The following is a 27,517-nucleotide window of genomic DNA, read 5'->3' as shown; positions in this document are numbered from 1 at the left end:
TAATAATCCCTTAACATCAAACTTCCAGTATAAATTTCCAGTTTCTCATAAATGTCAGTTTTCATCATGTCTGCGGGAATCAGGATCCCATAAAACGCACATGTTACAAGTGAGGGATCGCTCTTTTAAATGTCTCCACATCCGCAGGTTCCCTGTCCATTTCTCTCTCTTCCTCTCCTTCCTTCCCTCTGCCTCCTCAAGCTCCCCCTCCCGCCCCCTCCTCTCCCTCTCTCTTCATCCTTGGGAAGGACCCAGGTCGCATGTTTTGCCCAGCCTGGGGTTTGCCACCTGCATCTCTATGGTGTCAACGTGTTCCTCTGTATTTCCTGTAAGTTGTGTTTCCTGTGCCTTGTTATTCTGCCAGTCGTGGTTGGATCCAGAAGCCTGAGCAGGTTCTGGCTCAATTTTGTATGGCGAGAAGGTGTCACAGGTGGTGGGTCCTCCCACGTGGAGGCGTGTCCTGTGTTGCTGTGGTCTTGGCAATGTCAGGGCCTTAGCCATCAGCTTTTTTTTTTCTTTCAAAATGATGATACTCAAATCCGATCACACCTTCCTCATCAGCTGGTCTAGCTCTAGACACAGGACGTGCCCTGCACGCCTGCCTTGCTCACCCAGTGGCACAGTTCAGACAGGACGAATACTTGATTCTTTTCCTGCATTTATCAGTTTCAAGAAGGTAAGCAGGGAACACTTCTGCCTGGGAGACCGCCAGCCTCCCCCAGGCCGTGCCAGTTCGCTTTTTCGGTCAGTAGCATCATTATGAACGTATGGCTTAAACGCCTCCTGCCGCGCCGGCTGTCGCATCTGTAGCTCCGGGGCTGCTCCCGGCCGGTTGGGGCACCGTCTGGGAACTGGAAGGGTCGAGTCTCAGCCCCTCTTCCCTCTCAGCCAGTGCTCCTTCGGCGCCTGCTCCCCCCCCCCCCCCGCCAGCCCGCCCTCCCCCACCTTTCTGCTCCACCTGGTCCCTAAAAGTAACCTCTCTGATCCTCTGCCCCCATCTCCGCCCATCCCGGTGAATGTTTGCTTAAGGAATGAAAGCATCAGTTCCTCGATTCTGATTCCCCTTCGGTCTCTAGGGACCGGCTCCCTAAGCCTCTCGACCTCCGAGGCCGCATTTCCTTCATCCGCGTCTAAACCGGGGGACAAAGGAAAGGGCTTCTTGTCACCACCTGATTAGAGCATCAGCCTGCCAGACTCCACCCACTCCTTTCTCCGACCCCGGCGCACAACAAAGGGTGCGACTCGGTCAGTCCGCCGCCAGAGGGCGCGACCGCCAGCCACAGCCGGGCCCCGCGCCTGCGCAGTGCTGGAGCAAAGCGGGGAGGGGAAGCGCGTCACCGTGCGTGCGGAGCGCGGCGCTCAGAGCGGCGACGCCGGGCCCGGGCCGGGTGTCGTCGTCGCCTTCCCGGGGCGGAGGGCTCGTTGCATGCGGGGCATGCAAGCGGGAGACTGTACGTGATGGTCTCTTCCCCATCCGCCCCGTCTCCTACCTCCAAGGACGTCTGCACGTGCCCACAATGCCCTTCAGACACTGGGTGGGGGGCACCGGCTTGGAGACCTGTGTGGCCCCCAGCTCCGTTTTCCTCTTGGACTTGGGCCCCCGGGGCCGGCCTGCAGGAGTTGCACAAGGCCGGGAGCCGTGTCTGGCCCGATTCTCGCAGAGGGCAAGGCGAGGCTGCGGCGGTGCAGCCGCGGGTGTGGACATGGGGCCCTGGCCGTTCCCACCGGACACTCTCGCTCTGCGCAGCAAGGCAGGAAGATCGATGCGAGCTAAAGCGCTTTGTAGTCGCGAAAGCTCTGCAGAAAGTGGGGGGGCCTTTTATTTATTTACAGCAGGGCGAGGCAAGAGCGGCCGTGGCCAGCCCCGCCCGCTTGCGTGGGAGCTGGGGGCGGTGGGACATGGACACCGCTACTCACAGAGACGCCGTGATTGCTGAGAAAGAAAAGCCAAGAGGTGCTACAGGCGCATGTGAGGAGTGAGCTCAGCGGGGTTGCTGGATAAAGATACAGCTCAAATAGAAAATTCAACAATGTTTCTACAGGCCAGGGATGATTTATTAGCAATTGTAATATCTTTTTAAAAAGGAATCAATCACGACAAAAAATTCACATTGTCAGAACCTAAAAAGAAAGTTACAAAAGATAACTTTGGGAGCTAGCGCTGTGGCACAGCAAGTTAAAGCCCTGGCCTGCAGCATTGTTATCCCGAATGGGTGCAGGTTTGAGTCCTGGCTGCTCCACTTCCGATCCAGCTCCCTGCTAATGCACCTGCACCCACGTGGGAGACCCAAAAGTTCCTGACTCCTGGCTCTGAATCAGCTCAGCTCCAGCCATCACAACCATTTGAAGAGTGAACCAGCGGACAGAAGACATCTCTGTAACTTTCAAAAGAAATAAATCTTTTTTAAAAATAATTTTGAGAGACTTATGGAAAAAATAATATTGTAGGCTCTGCAGAGGAACAAATGGGGAGGTGCAGAGATGTCTGAAGTGGAGGGGTGAGAAGTGTCAAGGTCATGAAGGAGATTCCACGTTGACTTGTCGAGAAAACACAAGTCCAGCAAAGACCCCATCAGGATTTTTCACAGAGCGAGGCGAATGATCCTACAATGCATATGGAAGGGCAGAGGGCCCGGAAAAGTGGAGATAACTGAAAAAAGGAAGAAGGGAGATGCTGAACAGATAACAAAACTTTTCTGAAAGCAATGGTGATTAAGACCACGTGGTCTGAGCGTGGGGCTAGACAAAGGCAGCCACCGAATAGAACGCCCAGGGCCAGCCGCAAGCAGATGTGGGAATTTGACGGACGATGGCCCTGGCACTGCAGCTCATAGCAAGAGCAGGAAGAGACTGTTCAAGGCAGTGTGGTACAATTGGCTTTTCATACGAAAACTCTCCACGCCATCCATAAACATTAATTCCAGATGAGTTCAAGACCTAACAGTGAAAAACAAAACTTGGAGAGAATTAGGAGAAAGTATGGGGGTCCAGCAGTAGGGAAGGGATTTGTCAGTCACAAAAGATGGCCAGCTTTTATTTCATTATTCAAATGTCCTCTGTTCTGAAAATGATGTCATAAACCAAGTGGAAAGAGAAGCAGCAGCCTGGGTGGCAGTGCTAGGGACATACAAAGCAGAGGAGGGGCTAACATTCAGAATATTTGAAGACCTCCTAGAAACCAACAAGGAGAAAGAATAGCCCTTTGGCCACCCCAAGTGCATCCCTTCCCTTCTTCTCTGAAAACAGACCCTGATCTGATTTGGGGGTTGGGTTTTGCAAGAGGCTGGGTCTTCCCTAGCCCTGCTAGATAGTGATTAGTCCAAACATAGCACTGGGGGCTGGTGCCGGCATCCTATATGGGCACCGGTTCTAGTCCCGGCTGCTCCACTTCTAATCCAGCTCTCTGCTATGGCCTGGGAAAGCAATAGAAGATGGCCTATGTCCTTGGATCCCTGCATCTGTGTGGGAAACCCAGAAGAAGCTCCTGGCTCCTGGCTTAGGATCGGCGCAGCTCTGGCCATTGCAGCCAACTGGGGAATGAACCAGCGGATGGAAGATTCTCTCCCTCTCTCTCTCTCTCTCTCTCTCTCTCTAACTCTGACCTTCAAATAAATAAATAAATAAATCTTAAAAAACAAAAACAAAAACATAGCACTGATCCTTTGGGTTCTCTGGTCAATGATTGGTTCAGACATGGACTTGTTTGCAATTCTGGTCCCTAAGACCAGCAAGGGAATCCGCTTGGCAAGAGGAGGGCTCTGGGAAAGACTCTTAAAAAAGCCCCCACCTTCTGCCTCTGGCCAGTGTTGTCTCCAGGGGACAGCTGGAGCTAAGGTAATAATCTTGGACCATGAGCAGCCCCATCTCAGAGGCAGGCCAATGAAGACGAGGGCATTGCAAAAGGATGAAAAGATTGTGGCACAGTTGAGCCTGCAAATTAACCAACCCTGGGGCTTCTTGTGAGTTGAGATGATAAAATTTTCTAGTTGCTTGAACCACTTACGTTACACTGGGGCTTTCTGTCACTGCCATCCAAAGCTACAAAAGGATGGCTAAGGGTATAGCACACATGATGCGCCTAGAGGAAGCTCAGATGACCAATGAACATGAGCCGTTCGGCCTGAGAAAGCAGGGGAGAGAGGTTCAAATCAGATACCACTTCCCACGCCTCTGATTGGCAGAAAGAAAACGTCCGATGAGAGCAAACGTTGGCAAGGTGGTCCAGCGGGAGGTCTCGTGCTGCCGCAGGTGGTGAGAACATGATTTAGTAAGCCTGCCCTGCATCGCTGGCTTTCTGCTCCTAGGAATCCACTCCAAAGGTAGGTTTAGGGGCCAGTGCTGTGTTGTAGCTGGTAAGGCACCACCTGCAATGGTGGCATCCCATTTGGGCACTGGTTCAAGTCCCGGCTGTTCCACTTCCAATCCAGCTCCCTGCTTATGCGCCAGGGAAAGCAGTAGATGATGGCCCAAGTCCCTGGGCCTCTGTACCCTTGTGGGAGACCCGGAAGAAGCTCCTAGCTCCTGGCCATTTAGGGCCACTTGAGGAGTGAACCAGCAAATGGAAGAGCTCTCTCCCTCTCTGTCTTTCTAACTGTGCCTTTCAAATAAGTTAAAAAAAAAAAAAAGATGAAAAAAAGTTCTGGAGCTAGATGGTGGTAATGATTGCATAACACTGTGGGTGTGCTTAATGCCAATGACCTGTCCATACACGTAGCCATGGTTCAAGTAGGGGCAGGTGTTAGGTGTCCTGGTTAAGTGGTTAAGTTGCTCCTTGGGATGCCTGCATCCCACATCAGAGCGCCTGGATTTGAGTCCCGCTCTTTCTAATTGCAGTTTCCTGCAAACTGCACACTCTGGGAGGCAGCAGGTGATGGCTCAAGTAGTTCAGTCCCCGCCACTCATGCAGAGACCCAGATGGAGTCCAGGCTCCTGGTTTTGGCCTGGTTCCAGCCCTGTCTGTTGCAGGCATTTTGGAGAATGAACCAGCAGATGAAAGATCTCTCAAATAAATGAAAAAAATTTTAAACGGCTACGGTAGTGAAATTTAGTTACGTCTGGTTTGCTACATTGAACAAAATAATACAAAAAATAGAGGCTAGCAAGGATATTCCAAATGTAAGAGCAGCAGGGCTGGGGGGAAAGGAAAGGGATTTCACACAATTCAAATGTTCTCTTTCTTGTAAACAGAAAAACTTAAAAATCACACAATACTAGCGTTCATAAAGTCTCTGTGTTACCTGATTCTCTGAAGCGGCTGGACTCTCACTCCACTCCTCACAGCCACCTGAAGTGCAAGGAGCTGAGTGTGGAAGCCCAGAGAGCTGGAGTTCCGGAGGCTGTGCCTGTGTCTGGTACCAGGCTGACCCAGCAGAAGCTGGTAGGGTGGGGGTGGGGTGCAGCATGCTCCTGCCTCTGACCCAGGGCAGGTGAGGCGAGGGCTGGCAGAAGAAGGTGACTCTGAGAGTCAGTCCTGTCCTTAGGCCCTCGCTCTCCAAGATCCAGACGGCAGATGATAACTATAAACCATCAGCACAGACGTGTGTATTATTAGTCGGCGGAGCAGGCAGTAGGAAGAGTTCTTCGAATCTGCTGATGACAAAATACATTGCCTAATCTTCCCAGTTTTTTTTTTTTTCTTTGACCTCCCTGCCTATCTCTGAAGCTCCCACGGCTACGGCTACGGCTGTCTGTGTTGCAAAATACATATTTACAGGCCCTCTAAGCCTGGCTAAATATAGGCTTTCTTTTAAAGAAACTGATGATTTGGAGAAATCTTTCCTTTGTCCTGCTCCTGCCCCCCCCAACCACACACACACAGCCTGACCACTCCCTCGCAGTCTCCCTCCCCCATCTCCAAAATGTATCTGAACTTTCCAAGCAGCCCTAGAGTGAGGTGCAGAGACTGCTAGAAAGAGGGGAACACACAGGAACAGGCAACAAGGCAGTCTCCTGCCATGGGAGGACCCCACGGGATCCTTCTCCCTGCAGGTGCAATGGGAAACTCAAGGTACCAAGAGGCAGAATGACAAACACTTTAGAAGGCCCCCTTCACTCAAAATGATCCCCAAAGATGTGGAGGAGGTGCTTAGGCCAGGGTGCTTCAAAAAGTTTATAGAAAAATGGAATTAAAAGATCAAGTTTATTTTAGTGCAAGAAGTTTTTGAAATCTACGTGCTCTTTTTTTTATAATACACATGAACTTTTTTTTAAAAAAATATATTTATTTATTTGAAAGTCAGAGTTACACAGAAAGAGGTCTTCCATCCGATGGCTCACTCCCCAATTGGCCACAATGGTTGGAGCTGCACCGATCCGAAGCCAGGAGCCAAGAGCCTCCTCCAGGTCTCCCACGTGGGTGCAGGGGCCCAAGGACCTTCCCAGGCCATAGCAGAGAGCTGGATTGGAAGAGGAGCAGCCGGGACTAGCACCGGTGCCCATATGGGATGCCGGCGCTTCAGGCCAGGGCATTAACCCCACTGCACCACAGCGCTGGCCCCCTTCTATGAACTTTTTGAAGGTCCCTAGTATTTCAGAATGTCACAAAGTACAGTAAAAAGGGACGAGGGTGGGGAGGGGTTGTGGCATCTAGTTAAGCCACTGCTTATGACGCTGGTATCCTATATCGGAGTGCTGGTTGCTCTACTTCTAATTCAGCTCCCTGCTAATGCACCTGGGAAGGCAGAGGAAGATGGTCCAAGTGCTTGGGCCCCTGCCACCCTCCTGCATGGGAGACCAGGATGGGGTTCCTGGCTCCTGGCTTCAGTCTGGCCCAGACCTGGCTGTCGTGGCCATTTGGGCAATGAACCAGTGAATGGATGATTCTCTCTCTCTCTCTCTCCCTGTCTCTCTACCTTGCGATTAAATATGTTCTTAAAAAAGAAACAAGAAGCCCACAGTCCGATGAAGACAACACTTTGAGATACAAATAGTGGTGCTCCCTCTCGGCCACACCCACCCAGGCAGGGACCAGCACACATGTCCCCTGGGTGAAGATATGCACCAGCCCCCACGCCAAGCTCCTTCTTTGTGCTTTACGCACTTTGAACGTGTTTACCTCTCCCCACAACGTAATGAAATTGGTATGTTTGTTCCATTGATGATGGAGAACTTGCTGAGGTCCCTTAGGCAGGAAGTGGCAGGTCAAAGACAAACAAAATGGCCCAGCCTCCAAGCCTGTGTTCTCTAAGCTCTATTCCCCGTGCCCAGTGGGATTCCAGGGTCACCTGAGTTCAGGAGGCACTCAGACATTCAGGTCAAGGTCACCCAGGAAATGGGTGGAGCTAGGGCTCCATTCAGGCCTCATGCACCCTAGCCTGGTCTCTTCTCCAACATGGGGTGTGCCAGTGCTCAGGCTTCCTCATTCGCCAGCGAAGGGATCAGCCATCAGCCAAGAGCCACTAGAGACCCCTCCAGCACAACGTCCTGGATTTGCGATCTCCGGCCTGTGAGGGTGCACACGTTACGTGTGCTTTTCCAGCATACTAGTCCCGGCCTGGGCCCCTGGCAGAGGATCCCCGGGGACCACTGGCTCATCCAAAGTGGCTGGAGGGCAGGGCCTGGGTTAGCCTCTGCTCAGATGATGGTGGCCAAGGGAAAGTCACACTCAGAGGCCGAGTCTCAAGGCCTCAGAGCTGAGACGAGAAGCCAGCCTTGGCACCCAGCCCAGGCCGAGCCCAGGGCGCTGAGGGCTTGGGACTTATCGCACATCAGGCCTCTCCCCACCTCTTCGTCACCTCCTCTGCAGTAACAACCTGGTGTTTAAAACTAGCAAGCCTCCAGGGACAGTCCTCCAAGTGCGCCTTCCCAGAGGGCCCTCGTCAGATCTGGAGGGTGTGGGAAAATGGGCAGGGGCTCTACTGGGAGGAGAGTTGGAAGCCAATTATCTGGGCCAGCCACATAGCCTCCGGCCTTTGCAACATGGGCTGGGAAAGGCAGCTCCTTCCCCACCCTTGCCACTCTCCAAGCCTCAGTTCCTCCTTCTCAGAGCACAGAGAGGCTGAGTGGCTTCTCCAAGGCCACACAGCTAGGAAGTGGTAGAGCCAAGATCTGAGCCCTGGCAGCTCAGCCCCTGGGTCAACCTTGGGAAATATTCCACCCTCTAAGGCCAGGGCAAAGGTAAGGAAGGGGCTTCTGTCCAAAGACTAGCAGGCAAGTTGGCTGTCAAGGTCTCCTGCACAAAGACTGAGAGGGCAGTCAGATTCCCCTGGGGCGCAGAACCACAGGGGGCAGATGAGGAGGACAGCCTGAGGAATGGAAATTGGGTTGGAAGTCTTCTGTTTGGAGGTAGCCCCTCTTCTCACAGACCGAGCTCCGATCCAGGCAGCCAGGGAGGGGCTGAAGATGACGCCCCGTTCCCCACCCATCTGGCCCAGCCGGAGCCTGGGGAAGGAGTGATGGTTAAAGCACTTAGGGCTGCATAAAAGCTTCTTCGGGAATCCTGGCCGGGGCTGTTGCTCATTACTCCTCTAACAGCAGTCTGAGTCCCACTCATTAGCCTTCGTCACCCCAGATCTGGGCTCGAACCACCCTGGAGTATCCCAAAGCCCCAAAAGGGCCTTCACCCCTGGAAAGAATCCTAGTTCATTCCAAGCTGCAGGAGATATGCGGAAGGGGGTCCCGGGGACTCAGGGCCCAACAGCTGGTTCTCAGCTCCTCCTCCCACCTCCATAAGCCAGGGGCTTCCCCACCTGGCCAGAGCGTGGGCACAGACCCCTTGGGCTGGGACCAGTTAAGATGACTCACCGCAAAGGGTGTGGGAGATTCTGGGCAGAACACCCAGGGGCCTGCAACCTCGTCCAATCCAACACAAGAGCTTCCGAGGACACAGCCCAAACTCCCAACCCCCAGGCTGGGTGAGATGAGGGGGTGGGGCTGCTGGGAGGGGCCTGCGGGGAGGGGGTTTTCCAGCCCCAGCCTTGATCTTGGAAACCCAGGTCCTAAAGCTTGTTTTAGAAAGGGATCTTCCGTGATGGCTTGGGAGGGCCTGCCCCAAGGGCAAAACTGGGGAGGGGGAAGTTTCCTGGGCAGGTGGCAGTGGCAAGTCAGAGGCCTGGGTTCACTTCCGGCTCCAGCTCAGAACCCAAATCTTCCCTCCCCCTTAGCAGCAGTCCTGGGATCCAGTCCTGTGGTTCCTGGCTCCTCCCCATCCCAATATTCAGGGTTCCCAGGCGGCTTTCCCACATCCCATCCTCCACACTGTAGCAAGCTCTCGCCAACGGATTAATAGCCCACAAAACCCACACACACTCCTGCAGCAGAGGGCCAGGAGGGCTCCCTTCTGCAGCCCTTCCAGGCCAGGGGCCTGAGACTGGGAGATTAGGATGAGGAGGAAGAGGATGGAGGGGAAGAGGGCGGGGGAGGAGGCAGAGGCCGCAGGAAGGCCCCATATGCAGGAAGCAGCTGGGAGAGGGGGGAGGCTTTGTGCCTGAGTTGTTCTCTGGGTCCTAGGATCCACCCTGTTCTCACGTTCTGGGCTCTGGACGGGAGCAGCGCATCTGGACCTGTGCCTAGGGTGGACCCCCACAGCCAGGGCCCAGGCAGTGGGCCAGGGACACCGGGCAGCCCCAGGCCCCTTGGTCTGTGTGTGCCAGGGTGGGGGTAGGGAGGCTTACAGCAGTTTTCTGGGTTGCTAGGTCAGGGGACATGTGGAGGTCACTGTCACCCTCTGGCGCACACTGGCCAGGATCCTTTAAATTGGAGACCCAAGTTAGAGTTGTCACTGGGGAAACTTCGGCCCCAGGCCTCTAGAATTCTTCCTGGCAAAGGCTTTCTTCCTGTTTGGGAGGCAGGAGTGCCCTGCTGGGGGCCTGGAGGTGGGACTTCAACTCCCCAGGGGGTGCAGATCGCCTACAGTCTGTTCTCTTCAGGCTTCCAAAGGGCCAGAGGGGAGATTAGGGAGACCCCTGAGACCCGGGTGAGGGGGGCCGCCTCCTTTCTTCATTCCCCACCCCCACACTCACCCACCACAAGGAGGGCAATGCTGAGCCCAGGTTTCACACCGGAGTGCTCAGGGGACAGTGTTCAAATGCAGATTCCTGGGTCCAGCCTACAAGACTTGTCTTTTCAGCAGGTTTGGGGCAGGGCCCTGGCATCTGTATTTCCACCCAGCACCCAGCACCTTTGATGCTAATAATAGCCTTGAAGTACACCAAGGAGGAGCGCCACAGCCCCTGAGGGGAGGGAGGAAGGGATCTGCTCCCCGTCTGGGGAGGACAGGGGGTCGTCCTGAGACCCCGCGGGCTGGGTTGCCTCCTCCCAGTACGTCTTGCGGGTGCGGTGATGTGGGTTGCGAGAAGCCTCAGTCTGCGGCTGCGGTGGAAGGGTCGAAGAGGGTTCCCCTCCAGCTACGGGCAAGGGAGGCCGCGAGTTCGGACGGAGGGGAAGGGGAGGGCTCACGGGCTCTGGGCCCGGAAATCCGATCCCTTTAGGACCCAGAGGTGCCAGTCCCCCAGCGGCGGCGGCGAGAAGGGCAGCCGCTCGGTCTCCGGCAGCCGCCGCTCGGGCAGAGCTAGAGAAAGACGCGAGGCTCGGGGCGCGGGGGGGAGGGAGGGAGGGAGGGAGGCGCGGCGGCGGAGCGGCCCCGGCCGGCGGAGCAGCCATGGGCGCCGGGGTACCGGGCCCCCCGAGAGCCGAGGCCCCCGGCCCGAGTGGCGGGCGCCCGGGCTGCCAGCCTTGCTGACACCGCCTCGGACGATGTGAGCCGGCGCCGCCGCCGCTGCTTCGCGGGCAGGGCGCGCGGTCCCACCGGCCCCGGCCGCCGCCGCTCTCGTAATTTGGGTGGGGGCGAGCGGGCCAGGCCGCCCGGGGTTTGAGGGGCTGGCTGTCCCCGGCAGCTTGGTTGGGGGAGGCGGCCCACACTGGGCGCCCGCTGGGAGGTTTTTTTTTTTTTTTTTTTAAGCGAGGTTAACTGTTTTTGGCAGCTTGCTTTTTGAAGGACCCTAAAAAAAAAGGGCCTTTCCGGGGGCTTTTTTCTTCGGGGGGAGGGGGCGGCGGTCCCGACTTGGCCAGCCGCCTGTCGGAGGGGGGTCGCGGGGAGCGGGGGGATGCGAACCCTGCTCCCCCCACCATGATGAAGACGGAGCCGCGGGGGCCCGGGGGTCCCCTCCGGAGCGCCTCCCCGCACCGCAGCGCCTACGAGGCGGGCATCCAGGCGCTCAAGCAGCCCGATGCGCCCGGGCCCGACGAAGCACCCAAGGCGGCCCACCACAAGAAATATGGCTCCAACGTCCACCGCATCAAAAGTATGTTCCTGCAGATGGGCACGACGGCGGGGCCGCCGGGCGAGGCGGGCGGCGGCGCGGGCCTGGCCGAGGCCCCCCGGGCGTCCGAGCGCGGCGTGCGCCTGTCGCTGCCGCGGGCCAGCAGCCTGAACGAGAACGTGGACCACAGCGCCCTGCTCAAGCTGGGCACCAGCGTGTCCGAGCGCGTGAGCCGCTTCGACTCCAAGCCCGCGCCCTCGGCGCAGCCCGCGCCGCCGCCGCACCCGCCATCCCGCCTGCAGGAGACGCGGAAGCTGTTCGAGCGGAGCGCTCCCGCGGCCGCAGGCGGCGACAAGGAGGCCGCGGCGCGGCGGCTGCTGAGGCAGGAGCGCGCCGGCCTGCAGGACCGGAAGCTGGACGTCGTGGTCCGCTTCAACGGCAGCACGGAGGCGCTGGACAAGCTGGACGCCGACGCCGTGTCGCCCACGGTCAGCCAGCTCAGCGCCGTCTTCGAAAAGGCCGACTCGAGGACCGGCCTCCACCGCGGGCCCGGGGCCCCCAGGGCTGCGGCCGCAGGGGCTCCCCCGGTCAACTCCAAGCTGGTCAGCAAGCGGTCCCGGGTGTTTCAGCCGCCGCCGCCACCGCCGCCGGCAGTGCCGTCCGCCCCGGCCGCCCCGTCGGGGGAGACCCCGGCCGAGAAAGAGCGCGGTCCCGGAGGGCAGCAGCCCCCGCAGCACCGAGTGGCCCCTGCCCGACCGCCCCCCAAGCCCCGGGAGGTGCGCAAAATTAAGCCGGTGGAGGTGGAGGAGAGCGGGGAGTCGGAGGCTGAGTCGGCGCCCGGGGAAGTGATCCAGGCCGAGGTGACGGTCCATGCGGCCCTGGAGAATGGCGGCCCCTCGACGGCCACAGCCAACGCCGCGCCCGAGGAGCCCAAGGCCCCAGCTGCCCCCGAAGACGAGGCTGCAGCGACGGTAGCAGCGCCAGAGAGGGGGGTGGGTAACTCCCGGGTCCCGGACGCGGCCCCTGAGGAGGCCGATGAGTCCAAGAAGGAGGACTTCTCGGAGGCGGACTTGGTGGACGTGAGCGCCTACAGCGGGCTCGGGGAGGACTCTGGGGGCAGCGCCCTGGAGGAAGACGATGAAGACGACGAGGAGGATGGGGAGCCCCCCTACGAGCCCGAGTCGGGGTGCGTGGAGATCCCCGGGCTGTCGGAGGAAGAGGACCCGGCCCCCAGCCGGAAGATCCATTTCAGCACCGCGCCCATCCAAGTGAGTGCGCCCACCCCGCCCCCGCGCCGCCCCTGCCACGTGCGCGCCGCCTCCGCCTCCCCTCGCCAGCCGGCTTTGGCAGGCTGAGTCAGCCACTGCCACCCAGCCCCCTTCCTAGGAGCTCCCACCCTCAGGGGCGCCCGGGGGGAGTTCCAGCTGTTTGTCAGAGGGGACGATCTTCAGGTCTGGGCCCGAGGTGGCCTGCCCTGACCTGCCTTCGGCCCGGCACTCCTCCGCATCCCACCCCCCCCCCCCCCCCCCGCCCACACAGGCCCTGGGACACCTGCTTTCCCTTCCTCGCCCAGGCATTCCTTCCTGCAGAAGCTTCCAGAGGTTGGGGTTTGCGTGGGGTGAGGGAGCCAGTGGCTCCTTCCCCCTGGGGAGAGAGAGGGTCCCCCAGAGAGGAGCGGGATGGGGAGTGGAGGAGAGAGCCCACAACTTCCCAGAATGAAGGTGGAGGGGAAGGCGGCCCTTCCTCCAGCCCATCTGTGCCCCCTCCCGGCTTTGCAGAACTGAAAGAGGGAAGTGGTTCTGAGGGTGAACCGGGGACTGTGACCATGTGACTAGGGCTGGGGCGTTTTTCCCAGGGGTCTGTGCTGGGTGGGGGGTGGGGGTGGGGGCTGGGGCGGGCTTTGGGCAGGAAGGAGAAGGGGGTGGGGCGGTGGAATCCCCAGGGTGCCTGGCAGCCGCCAGCATGCCTTTGCTCTTGGCTGCACAATGGGACAGCCGCCCATGGTCTTGGCAGTCGTCCTTCCCCAGGGCTCCTGCCACATTCTCTGGTGTCCTAAAAGAGGAGTGGAAGCTGCCCCTTGGTGGGGTCTCACCCCACGTCCACCACTGTTGGTGATAGGTTTGTGGGCTAGGCCAGTGGCTTTGAGATCCTCAGAACAGTACCGCCAGGGAGGGGCTATCCCCTGGGAAGAAGGGAGCAGCCTGAGCCACCCCCGTCCACACTTGACTGGCCCACACTCAGCCCCCATGAGCCTCTCTCCCTGCCCCAGGCTCAGCTGTGCCCAGTCCCAGGCCCACCCCCTGAGAGTGTCCAGCTCCCTGGACCTCCTTGGCTGGACCCTGCCCAGCGTTTACCTTCCCCAGCCAACCCCCATCTGTTTGCTTGTAGTTTCCATGACTACCCGGGACACTGAGCTACCCAAGTTCTCACCACCACCACCCCCCACCTCCCTGCCAGCAAGAGGCTCACAAGGTTACAGGGGAGAGGCTGCCGCCCTCCTCCCAAGCCTGCCCCTCCCCTGGCCTGAGACCTTGTGTGCAGGCAGTGGGATGCCCGAGGGACTGAGGGTTGTGGTGTTCTTGGGAGGGAGTCAGGATCCCACCACCACCACCACCAGTTCTTGGCGCGGCCTCCTGCCCTCAGAGCTGTGTGGCCTGGGCCTGTGGCAGTCTATATCTGACACTTTACCCTGATTACCTGGCAAAAAATAGCACATGATTTAGAGCAGTGCTTCCCGACTCCCTGGTGGCCCTGGAGCCGGCCCGCCCGGTGCAGAGCCAGGGTGTGTGATGTGGCCCTCTTGTGTCTTGCTGGGAATTTCATTCTCTCCACCCTGGCTCAGGGGACCCAGTTGTGTGTCTCTCTGACCCCACCGCTTCACTGGGTTCCATGTCCCGCCAGTGACCCAACTGTTAACCCTTACAGAGGTGACGCTTCCTGTGCAGGCAGGTTGTCACCTGTGGAAGCGGGACAGGGCCCAGAGCCCCCTGGTGGGGGGCAGGAGGGATGCCTGCAGGGGGCAGGGTTTGAAAGGGGATTGCCATTCCACAGGGGGAGAAATGACTGGAGCGGGGCAAGGCCAGGACAGGGTGTTTTGGAGGTCACAGTGAGACTGTGTCCCCGTGTGTGCCCGGGAGGGGTCTTGTTGACCCAGGAGAGGGATGCCAGGAGGGCACCCTTCCCCCGGAGCAGAGCCCAGGGGTCGGGAGACTCAGATGCAGAAGTGAGCAAAGCCAGTTTGCTGAGTCCACAGCCTGGGGCACCTGTGTGCAAGGGGACAAAGTCACCGGTGGCCATCCACCAGAGCCCAGCCAGGTGCAGGCCTCTCCTGCCCTGCCGCTGGCTAACCCCGGGTGTGACCTTGGGCATCAGACCTGGCATCTTGGACTGTTTGCAGAGCAGGGGTCTCCAGGGGGTCTGGGGCCCCTGGCCAGATGGGAGAAAGGTGCATCGGCCGCTGCCCTGTGCACGGATGAGCTTCAGCTTCCCTCATGGCTGTGAAATCCAGGGCGCAGAGCCCGGTGACCACAGAGGCCCCTCCCAGCTGTGCTGCTCATCCTAGGAGCGCCCTGCCCCCCACCCCGGGGCAGTGAGCCTGTGTGCAGGGGGGTGGGAATGACCGGGAGCTGGCTCCAGCAAAGGCTGGGACACAAGAGTACCGCTGCCCGCCAAGGTGCCCATGGGGCCTGTGCTGCTGCAGAGGGGGCCCTGGCGGGGGCCTTGGGGAAAAGTGTCCCAGTCCAGCTCCTTTGGTCTGGGCCCCTGCTGCTGTAGCTCCTGCCCCTCAGGCTCCAAGGGCTGCCATCCTGTCTCTGGCGGCAGTGGTACCCCAGGTGGTATGCGTTAGCCTCCTACTGGGGGAACCCATGCTGGATTGGGCACCCCAAGGAGCCCCTGCCCTGCTGTTTCTGTTCTTTCTGGAAGGGTTGGAGCCAGCACAGTCCCTTTTTTGCAACAGGGGGGAAAGGAGATGGCAGAGGGGTGCGGGGGAGGGGCCTTGGAGCCCCTAGGGCCCTGGGTCTGCTGTGGACAGTGTCAGAGATGCTGCCACCTCCACAGTCCCCTTGGTTTTGCCAGGCGGAGGAGAGAGAGAGCGGCTCTCCTGGGGGTGAGGGCGGTTAGGGCCCAGCTTTCACTCACCCCTGCTGCCTGCCCGCCCTCTGGGGACCCTCAGGGTCCTCCCTGGGCGGGAGCTGGGTCCTGGGTGCCTCTCTGCCTCTCTCCACCCCTGGCTCCTGCCCCCTCCCCCCTCCCATCTGGCATCCTCCCCATCCCCCCTACCCGTCTCCCCTCCTCCTCTTCCCCTCTGTGCTCAGCCTGTTCCTTCTCTGGGTGCTCTCTCTGTCCACCCTCGCCTCTGCCCGGCTCTGAGTCCCCGTCTCTGGCCTGAGCTCAGTTCTTCAGTGCCCATCTGTCTGGGCTTGTCCTGCTGTTCCTGCTGCAGGCAGGGCCTGTGCTGGTCGGCGCTGCAGAGTGGGTCAGGCAAGGCGGGGTTCCTCTCCCTGGCCCGCCGTCAGCTGCAGAACCACAGGGCCTTCCTCAGAGCTGGGGGCGAGGCAGGGCTGCCTGGGGACGGGGAGAAGGCGTGCGGCAGTGGGAGCAGGGCGTCAGGCCGGCACTCAGCCTGCCTCCCAGCCTCCTGGTGCCAGTTCCGCCCCTGCCCTGCTGCCGGCCTCTCTGACGAGCCGCCCCCTCCCCAGGTGTTCAGCACCTACTCCAACGAGGACTACGATCGGCGCAACGAGGACGTGGACCCCATGGCGGCCTCGGCCGAGTATGAGCTGGAGAAGCGTGTGGAGCGGCTGGAGCTGTTCCCCGTGGAGCTGGAGAAGGGTGAGCAGCTGGGCCGGCCCCAGGGCCCCTCTGACACCAGCTTTGGCCCTGTGCCTTCCCGTGGGGGCCCTGCAGCCCTCAGGGACTCCAGACCAGCCCGTAGCCTTGTTTGCTCATGTAGTGCAGAGGTCACAGTCGAGCGCTGTGTGCCGGGTCCTGGTCGGGATCAGGTGTCGCCTCAGGGCCCAAGGATGGAGCAGTCTCCTGTCACTGTGTCCTTACAGCAGGGGGCCTGGGCAGCCAGGGGACAGGCTCACTGAGGAAGTGGGGCTTGAGTTGAGCTCCAGGACCAAGGCTTTGGGGAGGAGGAGGAGAGACGGTGCAGACCTGGGGGCGTTTTTCTTAGAGGGCTTGGGCGCCATTAACAAGTGGGAAAGGGATGCCAGGACAGCCGGCGCTCACCAGGGGTTGGGGCGAGACAATCTTGCCTGGGTGGCGGCCGTGGCAGGGAAGGGAGTCCGCAGGGTCTGGAGGTTGTTTGGCTTGGGTGGAGGCTGGAGGGAAGAATCCGGGGCCTCCCGGACCTGGCAGCCAGTGGTGGTGCCCACCAGTGAGTGAGTGTGGGGGGTCATGAGTTCAGGCGGGGCAGGTGTGGCGGGCAGAGGAAGGCCACGCAGCTGTGAGTAGAGACCAGGCCGCCTGGAGAGGGGGGACTAAAGGGCTCAGGCCCCATCACGGCCACCCCGGAGGCCTAGCCACACCCTACTCCGCCTACGCAAGCCTCCACCTGGCTGTACGTCACCCTGGGCACACCCTGCCGCTTACAGCCCTTTGGAAGGGGCAAAGGGCAGCCAGCGACCCAAAAGTCCTCCCTGGTGGCTCAGCAACCGGGTTGGGGGTGGGCAGGCCATGCTCCTACCCCAGCAACAGGACATTCCTGAGCATGGGGACTGCCTCCTGACGTAGGGCTGCATGCTGCAGGGAGGGCTCGGAGTGGGAGACTCTCCCCCCACCTCTGCCATCTCCCCTCCCCTTCCTGCTTCCAGACTCCGAGGGCTTGGGCATCAGCATCATCGGCATGGGGGCCGGGGCCGACATGGGCCTGGAGAAGCTGGGCATCTTCGTCAAGACGGTGACCGAGGGCGGCGCGGCTCATCGGGATGGCAGGTACCACCCCCTTCTGCCCTACCAGCTGTCATCAGTGGGGTCCGCACGGACGGGCATGGCAGCTTCTCTGCTCTGGGCGTGGTGGGGGCATGTGTGGAGTACAGGGCCCTGACACCCCTGCCCTCCAGGGGAGGGGAGGGCTGGTGAAATCGGGGTGCTGTGTGTCCTGGCTGCAGGTGGGTGTTGGGCCTTGGTAGGGCGCCTGCGCCGTGGAGGCCGTGTCTGGAGGGCACTTGAACATCCACCCACACACACCCTGCTGTCCATGAGGATTCGGACGGTGTAGCGAGGTAGACAGGCATTAAGGCAGTGGGCACGCTTGCCTGTGGCGCGGAATGGGAAAACGTGGAGTACCACGATGGCATGATGCAGGAGGGCTTGACCTCTGGGTTCGGGAGGAGCTGAGTGCTGTGGTGGACAGCAGGGTTGGCTGGGCTGAGGGAGAGCAGGTGCTGCTGCAGCCCGGAGGGCAAAGGAGACTCAGGTGTCCATGTGGCCGGACCAGCGCGGAGATGTTCTGGCAGTGGACTGCGCTGCGCTGAGGGCAGGTGCGTGGGCCAGCGTGGAGTGTCTGCGGGTGGAGGGTTGAGTTCTGTGGGACAGAAGGGTCAGGGGCAGCCAGCCTGGTGACTGATGTTGGCTTTTCTGCTACCTATGTGTTAACAGCACGGGAAGGACCATGGGGGTGGGAAGGGCGACAGGGCACCCCCAGGGTAGCTGCGAGGGGTTGATGTCAGGGGTCCCTGGTGGTACCTCTCCATGACACAGATGCAGAGTGGCCTGGTGGGAACTGGGTGACTGTGGGGTCACGTTGCTAGAGGTGAGGTCACCCCGTCCAGGGGATTTCTGCTTGTTGTGGTCCAGGTGGTGTGGGGGGTGCAGAGAGAAGAAGGGCGACAGCCCCTCCTGCCCCTGACCTCAAACTTTCTAGAGTCGTCTTTTTTTTTTTTTTTTTTTAGATTTATTTGTTTATTTGAAAGTCAGAGTTACACAGAGAGAGGAGAGGGACAGAGAGAGAGAGGTCTTCCATCCTCTGGTTCACTCCCCAGTTGGCCACAATGGCTGGAGCTGCACTGATCTGAAGCCAGGAACCAGGAGCTTCTTCCAGGTCTCCCACGTGGGTACAGGGACCCAAGGACTTGGGCCATCTTCTGCTGCTTTCCCAGGCCATAATAGAGAGCTGGATCGGAAGTGGGGCAGCCGGGACTTGAGACTTGAACTGACACCCATTTGGGATGCCAGTACTACAGGTGGCAGCTTTATCCGCGACGCCACAGCGCCAGCCCCTCGAGAGCCTTTCCAGTTGTTGCTGGTTGGCTTGGGGGTGCGTGTGTGCATGAGCTTGTATGCGGGCGTGGGCCCACGTGGAGATGTGAGCCATTCTTTCCTTCCTGTGCGGGAGTCCTGAGAGAAGGCTGGGAGCTCCCAGGGAGGTGGCAGTGGAGGGAGGAGGTGGCCCAGAGTCCCCCACCCTCCTTCCTCTCTCTCTGGCCAGGCTAGAACACCCGCCTCTCCCTGTGGCAAGGAGAACAGGAGCGGTGGGTATATGGAGTGTATATGGGGGGCCGAGAGGTGGGTTGCACTGTCTCGGGTGCAGGATGCTGGGTGGAGGGGCGTCCAGGCGTTGGGAGCCAAGACACCTGTGGACTCAGGTGTGTGCAGAAACGCCTGTGTCAGAGGGCAGCGTGACACACGTGTGCTGCTGGGCCCCTGCTGTGTGCCTGGCAGAGGTGAGTTCTGTGATGGTGGTGTCATCTGGTGGAGGAGGCGACGAGGGTGACTGTCATGGGACGTGTACCCAGCTCCCCTGCCGGGCCTGGACACTGTGTCTCTTGGCTTACCCAGCTCTTTCTCCCCACACCGGTAGGCCTGGCCCCATGCATTTTATGCAGGACGACAATGTCCCAGGTCCCTGTGGGAGCTGCACATTGATGTACCAATGGGAGGTCACCCCAGCCCGTGGTTCCACTCTTGACCCCTTTCCATGTGTGCATGCATGTGTGTGAACTGATAAATCTGTTGTGAGGTTGTAGAAATGCATTTTTAAAAAAGATTTATTTGAGAGTCAGAGTTAACAGAGAGAGGGAGAGACAGAGAGAAAGGTCTTCCATCCACTGGCTCACTCCCCAAATGGCTACAATGGCTGGAGCTGGGCTGATCTGAAGTCAGGAGCCAGAGCCTCTTCTGAGTCTCCCACGTGGATGCAGGGGCTCAAAGACTTGGACCATCTTCTACTGCTTTCCCAGGCCATAGCAGAGAGCTGGATGGGAAGTGGAGCAGCCGGGACTTGAACCAGCGCTAACACTGCAGGTGGAGGCTTAACCTACTGTGCCACAGCACTGGCCCGCACGGTTCCACTCTTGACCCGTTGCCTGTGTGCATTTGTGTGTGAACTGATAAGTCTATTGTGAGATTACAGAAACGCATTTGACTTGAGCGCCTTTCTTGCCTTTTTACAAAGGTTATGGGATTTCTTAAGAGTAGCTGTGACATTTCGGATTCCCTTAGGCAGCGTGTGTGTTTACTGTTTCCTTGTTGGCTTGCATCTGTGTTCATGCATTTCTCAAAGATGATGTGAGTCCCTCTGGACCCCCTAACCCACGTCGCCTCCCCTAGGATCCAGGTGAACGACCTCCTGGTGGAGGTGGACGGCACGAGTCTGGTGGGCGTGACCCAGAGCTTTGCGGCCTCTGTGCTCCGGAACACCAAGGGCCGTGTGCGGTGAGAGCCCCAAGGGGTGGGGTCGGGGAGGCTGGGCCCTCCCGCAGCCGCTGTGCCCCCTGCCCTCGGCCTGTTCAGCCCTGGGCAGCCCGGCTCCTGGGCGAGGTCCGCTGACTGCTGCCCACGGGGCCTGCCATGTGCACAGTTGTTCTGCCCTAGCCTGCCTTCCCACACCCGGCTCCCAGATTAATGCTGGCCACTAGGGCTCAGGCTTCTAGGCCCACTGTCCATGCACCTCCAAACCGTCCTCTGCTGCTGCCTGGCCCTGACTCACTCACTGCAAACGCGAGCTGTGTAGGGGAGTGCTGATCACGCCAGCTCCCCTTGTCTGGAACTGCTTCCCTCCCCTCTGGGAAAACCAACCGCACCCCGGCTGTGCATTCAGGGCACGGATTCGGGGTGCTCCCAGGAAAGGGTGGTGAAGAGAAACAGGATGTGGGTGACCATGGTGGGGAGGGGCTGGTGCCTGGAAGTCCCGCTGCTTCCTCTCCATCCTAATCTCCAGTCACCATCATCCCGCCCCTTCCTGAAGTGCAGGGGCTTGGAGCCTACCCAAGATAGCTCCACAGTCCCTGCCCTGCTGGCATGGGTCATCCTCACCGTGCCCCTGCCTCACTTTCCCCACATGGCGCCTCCTGTGCTAGCAGCTCCTGGGCTCATGGCCCCTGCAGCCCAGCCCAAAGTTTGGTGGACAGCACCCTCCTCCAGAGCTGGCCAGGAAGGCTCATGGGCCTGCCTGCCTCCCGCCTCCCCCCGGGAGGAAACCCAGTAAGGTCCCCCAGCTCTTCCATTCATTATTAATCCTCGGCAGCCTCTGGACTCAGCCCTCTTGTTTCACCTCCCCTGGGAGGGCCTGGATTTCGAGGGGAGCACCAGCAGGGAGGATGGTGACACACAGCTGAGGACAGAGGCTCGTGGATGACACCGGTGCCCCTGCAGGTTTATGATTGGCCGGGAGCGGCCCGGAGAGCAGAGCGAAGTGGCCCAGCTAATTCAGCAGACCCTGGAGCAGGAGCGATGGCAGCGGGAGATGATGGAACAGAGATACGCCCAGTATGGGGAGGATGACGAGGAGGTAGGCGGTGCTGGCCTGACTGCTGGGGAGATTGCCCCCTGGTGGCCACATACAGCATTACAGTCATCCGCCTCTGCGGCTTTCCCAGACCCCCCCCCCCCCCCCCCCCCCGACAGAGAACCCCAAAGTGCCATTCTGTATCCCTGGGAGCCTAGGGGTTATACCCTCTGTGTTTGGAGAGCTTTTGTGGTCTCACAAAGAAAACACAGTTCCCCCCAAGATCGTGCACCCTCGAGGGGCTCTTCTCGGATCTAATCTGAGGAGGGAGGCAGGTCCGGACCACAGAGGACCTGTATGTAGTATGAAGGGGATACACAGGCTGTGTCTTCCGGTCCCAGGCTTCTAGGGGGCACCACCCCTGCCTGCAGGGGCCTCCCCTGGCCATCACGGAAGACACAGACCGTGAGGGGAGGCCTGGATCATGCCCAGGGGTGCTTCCAGTCTGACCCAGACAAACCTGTCTTCCTTGGCAGACGGGGGAGTATGCCACCGACGAGGAGGAGGAGCTGAGCCCCACATTCCCAGGCGGCGAGGTGGCCATCGAGGTGTTCGAGCTAGCGGAGAACGAGGACGCGCTGTCCCCTGTGGACATGGAGCCCGAGAAGCTGGTGCACAAGTTCAAGGAGGTGGGGGCCTGGGCTGGGGGTGGGGCAGCAGGCCGGCCTCCTGCCCTCGGCGCCGCCCACCCTGGCTGGAGCTGAGTGCCCGTCCCTCTGCCCGCAGCTGCAGATCAAACATGCTGTGACCGAGGCGGAGATCCAGCAGCTCAAGAGAAAGGTGAGAGCCGTGATGATGGTAAGACCTGTGGTGGCGTGGGTGGTGCGTGTGCTTGTGTGGCGCACTGGTGTGCAGTGCGTGTGCTGCGCATGTGGACTGAAGAACAGCGTGTGAGGGCCAGAGGACCCTGCACCTGCCTGCACTGACACTTGCACACCACCTGTAGGCGCCCACGGGAGCACGCTCCCCGGAGGCAAGGGAACACAGTAGAGCTTGAGTTCTGTGCCCATCTGCTCTTCCACTCCCTGCTGTATACCTCAGTCTCTCCATCTGTAAAATGAGGTAATTATCGCAGCGACACCCTAGGACCCTGGAAGAATTAAAGGAGACAGCAGCTGGGAAGTCCTGAGCATGGTGTGTGGCACGTCACAGATAAAAGCCAAAGCATCAGCTGCTGTACCGAGCACCCTGAGTCACACCCCACACTCGATGTCTGTGTGGCCACACTGTCCCCCACATGGCCTCCATCTCCAGGCCCAGTGACAAGTATGGCTGCTCAGAGGCACAGGCCCAGACCTGTGCCAGCCTGGGCTCAGGCAAGTGGTAGCCATGCATCTGAACACCGAGAGACACTATCACGGAGAGCTGGGGCTCGTGTCTCACGGTGGCGTCACCTCCGGGGTCATCAGCCTGTTGTCTGTTCCTTCGGACCCCCTGGTCTAGGAAGAGGCCTTCTCACCCAGGCAGGCCACGTGGCACTGCTGATGCTGACACCGCCAACCAGCGATACTCACAGACCTGCAGATGGGGCTCGCATGATGTGCACGCAGGCGCACTGGGTACCGGCACAGGCACGCACACGGCCACTGCTTTTGCCTGCACGACATGAATCTCAATTCCAGCCGGGCTTCCGGTGTGGTAGGGAGAGACAGGTGTCCAGGGGCCGTGCACACAGGTGCATGTGCACCCAGCGCACGTGGGGGAGAGTGAAGCTGGGCCAGCCTCGGGAGGAAGGCAGGGCTTAGAGGCAGAAGGCAGGGCCCTCTTGGCAGTGCAATGACCCGGAGCTTGGCAGCTGTGCTGGGAGGAGGCCTGCAGGGCTGTGGCCGCACTTTCTGAGGGGGAGAGCGAGGTGGGGCAGGCTGGACTGCCAGGGTTGGGCTGTGGCCTGCCCCTGCAGGCTGCGTGGGGCTCTGTGGCCGTGGGAGTTTTAGGTCACTGCCTAAAGAACAGGAGGGTGAGGGTGAGCAGGACCTGGAGGCAGGCAGACCGGGCAGAGGCCCGGGCAGTGTCCTGGCAAGGCCGGCGAGCACTGCCCAGGGTACTGGCTGAGGGTGGGAAGAACTGCGTTTCCAGGGTCCAGATGGCAGGCTCCAGGCCAGCCGTGTGCTCGTGCGCTCCATTTGCGGTGTCTGTCGGGTGCTGTTCTAGTGGCTGCACACTGATGGCTGTCCTGTTACAAACGGACACTGGGTTCTGTGCAGAAGCACAGTCATTGAGCTCCCGGGAACCCAGTCCAGCTGGGGTGGGGAAGGGACCCACTGAGCCCAGAGCCAAGGGGTATGTTGGCGGGAAATGACTAGGCCGGGGAAGAGCAGATGGGGAACATTCAAGCAGCGGGAGTCGCCCATGCTAAGGTCCTGTGGCAAGTCTGTGGCCGAGGCACAGAGAGTAAGGGGCATTTGCAGCCAACAAGGGGGTAAGGCAGGCAGGGTCCTGAGAGTGCATGCTGGGATGGCTGTGAGTGGGCGGTGCCCTTTGCCAGTGGTGAGCAAGCTGGGGAAGGAGGCCTAGGATTGTGCGGGTAGAGGGTCTGGTGTGGGGCATGGTGTCTGTGAAGAGCTGGGAGATGCGGCTGGGAGTTGGGAGCAAGGCTGGCTGAGGCTTGGGGCTCAGGGCTCAGGGTGGGGGTGCAGCCGTGCCCCTGGCAGTGAGATCCAGGACTGAGCTGTTGGGGACTGGAGGCCAGCACTGGGGTCCCCTGGGGGCTGGAAGAGCAGGAGCTCGGAGTGTCGGGAAGCCGCCGAAGCACGGGCTGCTGGGCATGGCCCGGGCTGCGGGCGGACAGAGAGCACTGATGGCCCTCTCCTGCCTTGCACTTGGGCCTCCTCTGTCTCACTGTAGCCCTCGCATGCGCTCGAAGCAAGTGTCACTCCCATTTTACAGAAGGAATGGCTCAGTCTTGAGCCAGCGTTGCCTTGGCCCAAACCGCAGAGCTGTCAGTGACTAACGGAGCTCTCCTGCGCTCTGGGCGGGAGGTGCTGTGAGGCTGCCTCATCCTCCCCACCCCCCGCCAGGCTCGGCCAAGGAGACTTCAGAGCCGGGGGCAGGGGGTGCCACCACTGCTGGAATCCCCTGGCGCCGTCACCCCCACCCCCACCACCAACCCAGGGCCACTCCTCGTGTCTCAGCTGCAGAGCCTGGAGCAGGAGAAGGGGCGCTGGCGGGCGGAGAAGGCTCAGCTCGAGCAGAGTGTGGAGGAGAACAAGGAGCGCATGGAGAAGCTGGAGGGTTACTGGGGCGAGGCCCAGAGCCTGTGCCAGGCCGTGGACGAGCACCTCCGGGAGACCCAGGCGCAGTACCAGGCTCTGGAGCGCAAGTACAGCAAGGCCAAGCGCCTCATCAAGGACTACCAGCAGAAGTACGTGGCGGGCCTCAGGAGGCCTGGGCAGCGCTCGGGGTGGCGGCGCGGATCCCTGAGGTCGGGGGTGGGGTGGGGTGGGTGGCCTGAGCTGGGCAGCACAGGGCCAGGCCCCAGAGGTCCTGGGATAAAACCTGGGACCTCCTGACCTAGGGGGAGGGGGAGGGTCCCAAGTCTCCCTGGACGGGAGCCAGGCCACACACCCGCACCTTGCGTGTCCCCAGGGAGATCGAGTTCCTGAAAAAGGAGACCGCACAGCGGCGGGTTCTGGAGGAGTCGGAGCTGGCGAGGAAGGAGGAGATGGACAAGCTCCTGGACAAGGTAGCCGGCTGGAGGGGACCGCGCGCGCCCCCACCTGTCATCTGCCCTGCGCATCCTGTCGGGGGGGGGGCTCCTGCTGCTGGCTGAGAGCTCAAGGTCATGGCCCCCACAGGGAGGCAGAGGAGAGGGCCGGGGCCCATGCCCAGCGCCCCCTCTTACCTTTGTTTTTCAGATCTCAGAACTGGAAGGAAACCTGCAGACACTGAGGAATTCCAATTCTACTTAACAGGAATCATAACCCTTCCCATCATCCTCTCTCCCCTGTCCTCAACCACCTACCCCATCCCCTCCCAGCCTGGGGACAGGTGCCCCGACTCCCCACACCCTCCACCCCACCTCCCCCAGCTTCAGGGACCAGAGGGCCCACGTGACAGGCCTCTTTAAGATGGCCCGGGCAGACAGAGAGGTGGCTGGAAGGGTGGCCTCTTCCTTGCCCCAAGGGGCTGAGGCCAAGTGAGGGATGCTGAGGGCTGGCCTGGGTGGGTGATGGACACGAGGACCTGCAGACCAAACTGCCAGACTTCACAACCTCCAGCCTTTGTCTCTGGACTGGAATGGGGCTGGGGGCTCTCCCAGCATCTCGCCATCTGGAGGCTGCTCCCCGCCCGTGGCCTCTTGACTCGAGAGCCCACCTTCTTGGCCCTTCCCTATCCCCCCCTCGTTGTGCTGTCTGTTGCTCGACACCTCCCCTCCCTGTCCCCTATCCCAGGAGGGACAGAGTGCACCCACAGCCCGGAGGCTGGGCCCCACCTGCCCTGACCTCTTGCGTGTCCTTTGGGGAGGAGGGGGGTGAGCGCAGGGCCCCGGGAGAGTCTAGGACTCCTGGTCCCCAGCTCCTCCTCTCCTGGGCAGCAGCCCTCGGCTCTTGTGCCTCCGCTCTCCCAGGTGCCAAATAGCCATAGCCTCCTGGAACAGCCGTGCGGCCTCCCTGGAGTCCGGGTGTCCCGGTCATGCCTGGGAATGCCAGGAAGGGAAGGGGGGGTGGTTTGGTTTCGGGGTCCTGGCTGCAGGGACCCTGGTCGTAGGCGAGGGGAGTATTTCTCACTGCCCAGGGCGACACCTGGAAGCCTTGCACTCCCGTGGCAGACAGCCCCACGCCACCCTGTGTTCTGTGCTCTGGCTGCACAGGGTTTCACCACTTCTTGGCTCTTTGGAGCCCAGGGCTACCCTGGCCACTTTCTGAGCGAAACCGACTCCACTTCTCCCACTTTAACCCCAGACTGGGGCTTGGACCAAGGGAGGTGAGACCCCCGCCCCCCCAGGGGCCACCCTTCCAGAATCCATCTCAGTTGGCCACTTTTTCATGCCCCTGCCCCAAGCCTGGGTTTCTGATCATTTTTAAAAAAACGTTTTGGTTTCTTGTCCCCTGTAAATAGACCATGCCATCAATCAGTATTTCTTGCCCCCGCCTTCCCATGCCCCCACCCCCTGAAAGAGCTGGCTGTCTCCGTGCCGGGCGCCGCCCTGGACCATGGCAGAGGGAGGGGGCGGGCCGCGGGTGCCCGGCCGCCCTTCGGAGGACCGCGTCTCTGTATATAATATATATATGTATGTATTGTTCCCGGTTTTGTACGGACCATGCCCTCTGTCAGATCGCCCTCATAAAAGCAGCCCCCAGAGCCTCGCTGCATGGTCTCTTGATTTGCTGGGGCGGGGGTGGAGGGTGGTGGTCCCAACCCACCAGGGAGCCCCTAGAGCCAGCAGGCGTCCTCTCGTCCAGCATCTCCCATCAACACCCATGTTTCGTCCAGTCAGCCTGGGCAGGGCTGTGGTTCCTATTGAGTGAACTCAGTGGATCCACCTGTCTTTCTCCCAGGCATCTGGAGGATTTCACAGCATGAATTAAATGTGGCGAGGTTGACCACAGCCCCCTGGACTCCCAGGAGATCCCTGCAGGGGCTCAGGAAGGATCGCAGGAGGGGGTGGGTTGGTACAGTGCGAGCCCCAGGTTCTGTGTGTCCCTCTGGAGCTCCTACGTAGTCCTAGGCTTTGCTCTATGCCAGGAGGCCTGACACCCAGATGCTGAGCTGTCCCTGGTGCTGGGACAAGGTTGGGAGTCCCAGAGGGGGGTGGGGGTGGGGTGTCACCAGCACCAGCCTTGTCCTGCCTTAAGCGTTTGTGTTCAGGGGTGGGAGCCCCTGGGGAGTCTCGCTTTGCCCTCCATTGTAAGCAGGGGAGGCCTCTGCTTCAGGACTGTCAAGTCACCTTGACAGGTCCCTGGTAGCACCTGAGATGGAGGGCCTCTGCCAGCATTCCCGCGACAGCCTCAGAGGCGCCCATCCTTTGTGATGCCTCACTCCTGTCCAGCCAAACTCTGGCTTCCTAGCTGCTGCTCAGAAATGCTAGCTCCACCCCCCGAGGCCATGGAGGGCTGGCCCATTCCTGCCACGCACCTGAGGGTCATGTGGAAACCTGGGGATAGTGGCCAAGTCTTCCAGTGGACCACGAGGTCACTGGACCCCAAGGCCAGTGAGGCCCTGCACAAGACACGAGCCAGGAAGTCCCAAGTAGTGTGGTGGTACTTTTCCCTGAGGGCAGGGTGTGCGGTAGGGGCTTCTGCTGATTGGGTTAAGCACAGGGGTGGGGTCCGGCCACCCTGACTTGTGTATCACATGTATGTTCCCAAGGTGGGCCCTCTCGAATTTAGGTGGCGTGTCCTGTGGCTTCACTGTGAGTTCCTCAAGCCCGAGCTGTGACTCACCCAAGGTCAAGTTTGAGTCTGGGACCATGGCAGTGGCTGTGGGCAGGCCTGGGTGAAGCTCGGCAGCTTAGCCCGTCCCCTTGCCCCCTCCTGCCTAGTTCTCGGGCGCTCCAGTCAGTTTGCCACAGGAGAGGAAAACCAGGGGCCTCACCAGGAACAGGGTCCTCCTAGGTCTCGTGTGCCAGAGATACCCCTGTAGGACC

General features: G+C 60.3%; 1 protein-coding gene across 1 annotated transcript; it reads left to right on the top strand.

Annotated features, from left to right (window-relative positions):
* The first annotated feature begins 10,541 nt into the window (after positions 1-10,541).
* On the top strand, positions 10,542-26,232 carry PPP1R9B (protein phosphatase 1 regulatory subunit 9B). Its single transcript, XM_070060838.1, has 10 exons — positions 10,542-12,466; positions 15,899-16,031; positions 17,018-17,138; positions 19,755-19,859; positions 20,799-20,934; positions 21,408-21,560; positions 21,658-21,711; positions 24,063-24,292; positions 24,517-24,613; positions 24,786-26,232. Exons 1-10 carry the CDS (start codon positions 11,066-11,068, stop codon positions 24,837-24,839), a joined length of 2,484 nt encoding a protein of 827 aa, XP_069916939.1. The 5' UTR covers positions 10,542-11,065; the 3' UTR covers positions 24,840-26,232.
* Positions 26,233-27,517: the final 1,285 nt, after the last annotated feature.

This window comes from Oryctolagus cuniculus, chromosome 17 (genome assembly GCF_964237555.1).
Source record: "Oryctolagus cuniculus chromosome 17, mOryCun1.1, whole genome shotgun sequence".
Lineage (NCBI taxonomy): Eukaryota > Metazoa > Chordata > Mammalia > Lagomorpha > Leporidae > Oryctolagus > Oryctolagus cuniculus.
The sequence above is the reverse complement of the archived record's forward strand: the minus strand, read 5'-3'. Positions and strand labels throughout refer to the sequence as shown.